The 2,590-nt window shown below is 34.3% G+C and overlaps 1 protein-coding gene across 1 annotated transcript; it reads right to left on the bottom strand.

Moving 5' to 3' along the window:
- Nucleotides 1–201: 201 nt before the first annotated feature.
- On the bottom strand, nt 202–1,233 carry LOC132601261 (uncharacterized). Its single transcript, XM_060314362.1, has 2 exons — nt 399–1,233; nt 202–272 (listed from the first exon to the last, which is right to left on the bottom strand). Exons 1-2 carry the CDS (start codon nt 1,231–1,233, stop codon nt 202–204), a joined length of 906 nt encoding a protein of 301 aa, XP_060170345.1.
- Nucleotides 1,234–2,590: the final 1,357 nt, after the last annotated feature.

Here is a 2,590-nt window from a genome sequence, read left to right on the forward strand (position 1 = left end):
ATGTTTAACAAATTGGTTATAGAATTTGCACCTTCATTAATGATTTACTCACGACAAATCAGATTAAAATTTTATTAATAACTAACTATAACAAACTGACTAAATCTAGACCAATTAAAAATAGTACTCATGTAAACAGCTACTGTCACATGGTCTTTTATTCATCAACTACTACGACTAGTAAAGATTAAAATAAACAACTCAATCATCTCTAACCACAGAACCATGACCAATCAAGTGATTTATCTTTCCTTCAGGGTGCTCAAAGAAATCTGCTACATCCAAGTGTGTGATGTCAATTTGATTTTCAGAGATAAAATTAGCTTCAAGATTTTTCTCTTTTCTTTTAATTGATGCCTGATAAAGCTCAACCAAGTGCTTTGTCGTACGACAGGTACGTGACCAGTGTCCACTTCCACCACATCGATAGCATTTGTTTTCTGAGCCACGTGCTTCTGGCACTTCATGCCTATCATCCTTCTTTTTCCCCTTTTGGTGGTGATTTTTCTTTGAAGAGTGATTAACACCAGGAAAATAATTTCTCCTTTGACCATTATAACGACCACGACTATTATCATGACCACGACCGGGGCCATGACCTTTTCCACGCCTGGAGTAGTGGGCATACACCTCATTCACTTCGGGGAGTGGTGCAACGCCAGTAGGTCGATTCTTGTGATTTTTCATCAGCAAATCATTATTTTGTTCAGCCACAAGAAGATGAGCAATCAAATCACAATTCTTTGTGAAACCTTTCTCTCGATATTGCTGCTGCAGAAGCACATTCGAGGCATGAAAAGTGGAGAACGTCTTTTCTAGTTTATCATAATCACTAATCTTTTCTCCACATAGTGTCAATATAGAAGTAATTCTGAACATCTCAGAGTTATACTTCATAACTGATTTGAAATCTTGTAGCCTTAGATTGATCCATTCATGTCGTGCTTTTGGGAGGAAGACCATCTTCAGGTGGTCATACCTTTCTTTCAAGTTTTTCCATAAAACGAGTGGATTCTTAATAGTAAGATATTCAATTTTCAGGTCCTCATCAAGATGATGACGCAAGAATATCATAGCCTTAGCATTTTCTTGGTTGGATGTTTTATTATTTTCTTTAATGGTGTCTCCAAGACCCATAGCATCAAGATGGATTTCAGCATCTAACACCCATGATAGGTAGTTCTTGCCCGAAATATCAAGGGCAACGAACTCGAGTTTTGTAAGGTTAGCCATAAAATAGAGAGAATAAAAATATTACCTTAACCTTCAAAAATTCCTTGGGACGGTAGAGTCTCGTGCTGATAACGTGTTATAAAATAAAACTAAGCACTAAAATAAGTAAGTAGTATGACTCACACACACAGAGAGAAACAAAGAATACTTTGTTTTACTAATTTTTGTTCTGCCATCCATCAACAGAATGAATGGATATATATAGCCTCATTACTTGAGAATGATATATTACTACAATGATGGTCATATGGACTCACATGGCAACATCATCATGACTTTGTCATCATAACTTTGGTCATCCACTATCTCCATCCACTATCTCCACTACATGGACATCCACTATCATTTCATAACAAGGATAATATAATGCTATTATCTCTTTCTTTTTTGGATCCTTGAAGAATGAAAGTTTTGGTCGTTGAATTAGAATAATATTTTGCCTTCTTAATTTTTAAGAAAAGAAAAAGTGCGTGTACCACACTCCATTGAGGTGATGTAGGCAATCTAATTTAATGCTGACATTAATGACTGTTTTCACGGCTCGAACTTGTGACATACGTACTATAAGATACGTGAAAATAATTTTTACCTAGCTCCAAGGCTCGCCTCCTCCTTAAGTTTTAAGAATTGGAAACATATCATGTTCACCTTTCTAATGAAACGATAATTTGTTTAAGCAATAATTCCGATAAAAGTTTGGTTTAGTGACTTTAAAATTTTGTAAAAACCTGAAATCTTCTCAAACAAGACATACTTTTAAAGGTGAGAGTTAGTACTTTCTTTACTATGATCCATGTCAGTATCTTTGTGCTCGTCCATGTCAGTATCTTTGTGCTCGTCCAAAAGTTTCTTCGCTATTAATCCATGTCAGTGTCTTATGTGCTTGAGGAGAAGTTTCAAATAGATGAAATGGATTGTTGAGTCATCTTTTTTTGCACTTTTCTGGTTCATTAACCTTTATAAACTTGTGATAATTCTCAAGTAAGATTGTACTCACTCTTTACCGCCTTTAACATGCTAAACGGCACTCTCCGAATAAAAAAGAGTGTCCACTTAGCATTTATTTTTTTATTCAAAAAGAGTGTTCACTTATTAAATCAAGAAAAAAGTAACTTTATTTTTTCAGATTTACCCATATTAAGTGTTAAATGACCAAATCTCAATACCTATTTAATTAGGGGCATTTTAGTCAAATTACATATTTTTGTCTAGGAGTTAATATTTTATTAAAGGATATGTAAATGGCTAAGTAAACACTCTTTTTTATTCGGAGGTGTTAGGGTTTTTGCCCTGATTTTCTTACCATATTTGAATTTTACTTTTCTCTTGAAGGAAAGTCAAATTATTATCATAATTG

The sequence above is a fragment of the Lycium barbarum genome, chromosome 7 (assembly GCF_019175385.1).
Source record: "Lycium barbarum isolate Lr01 chromosome 7, ASM1917538v2, whole genome shotgun sequence".
In the NCBI taxonomy this organism is placed as follows: domain Eukaryota; kingdom Viridiplantae; phylum Streptophyta; class Magnoliopsida; order Solanales; family Solanaceae; genus Lycium; species Lycium barbarum.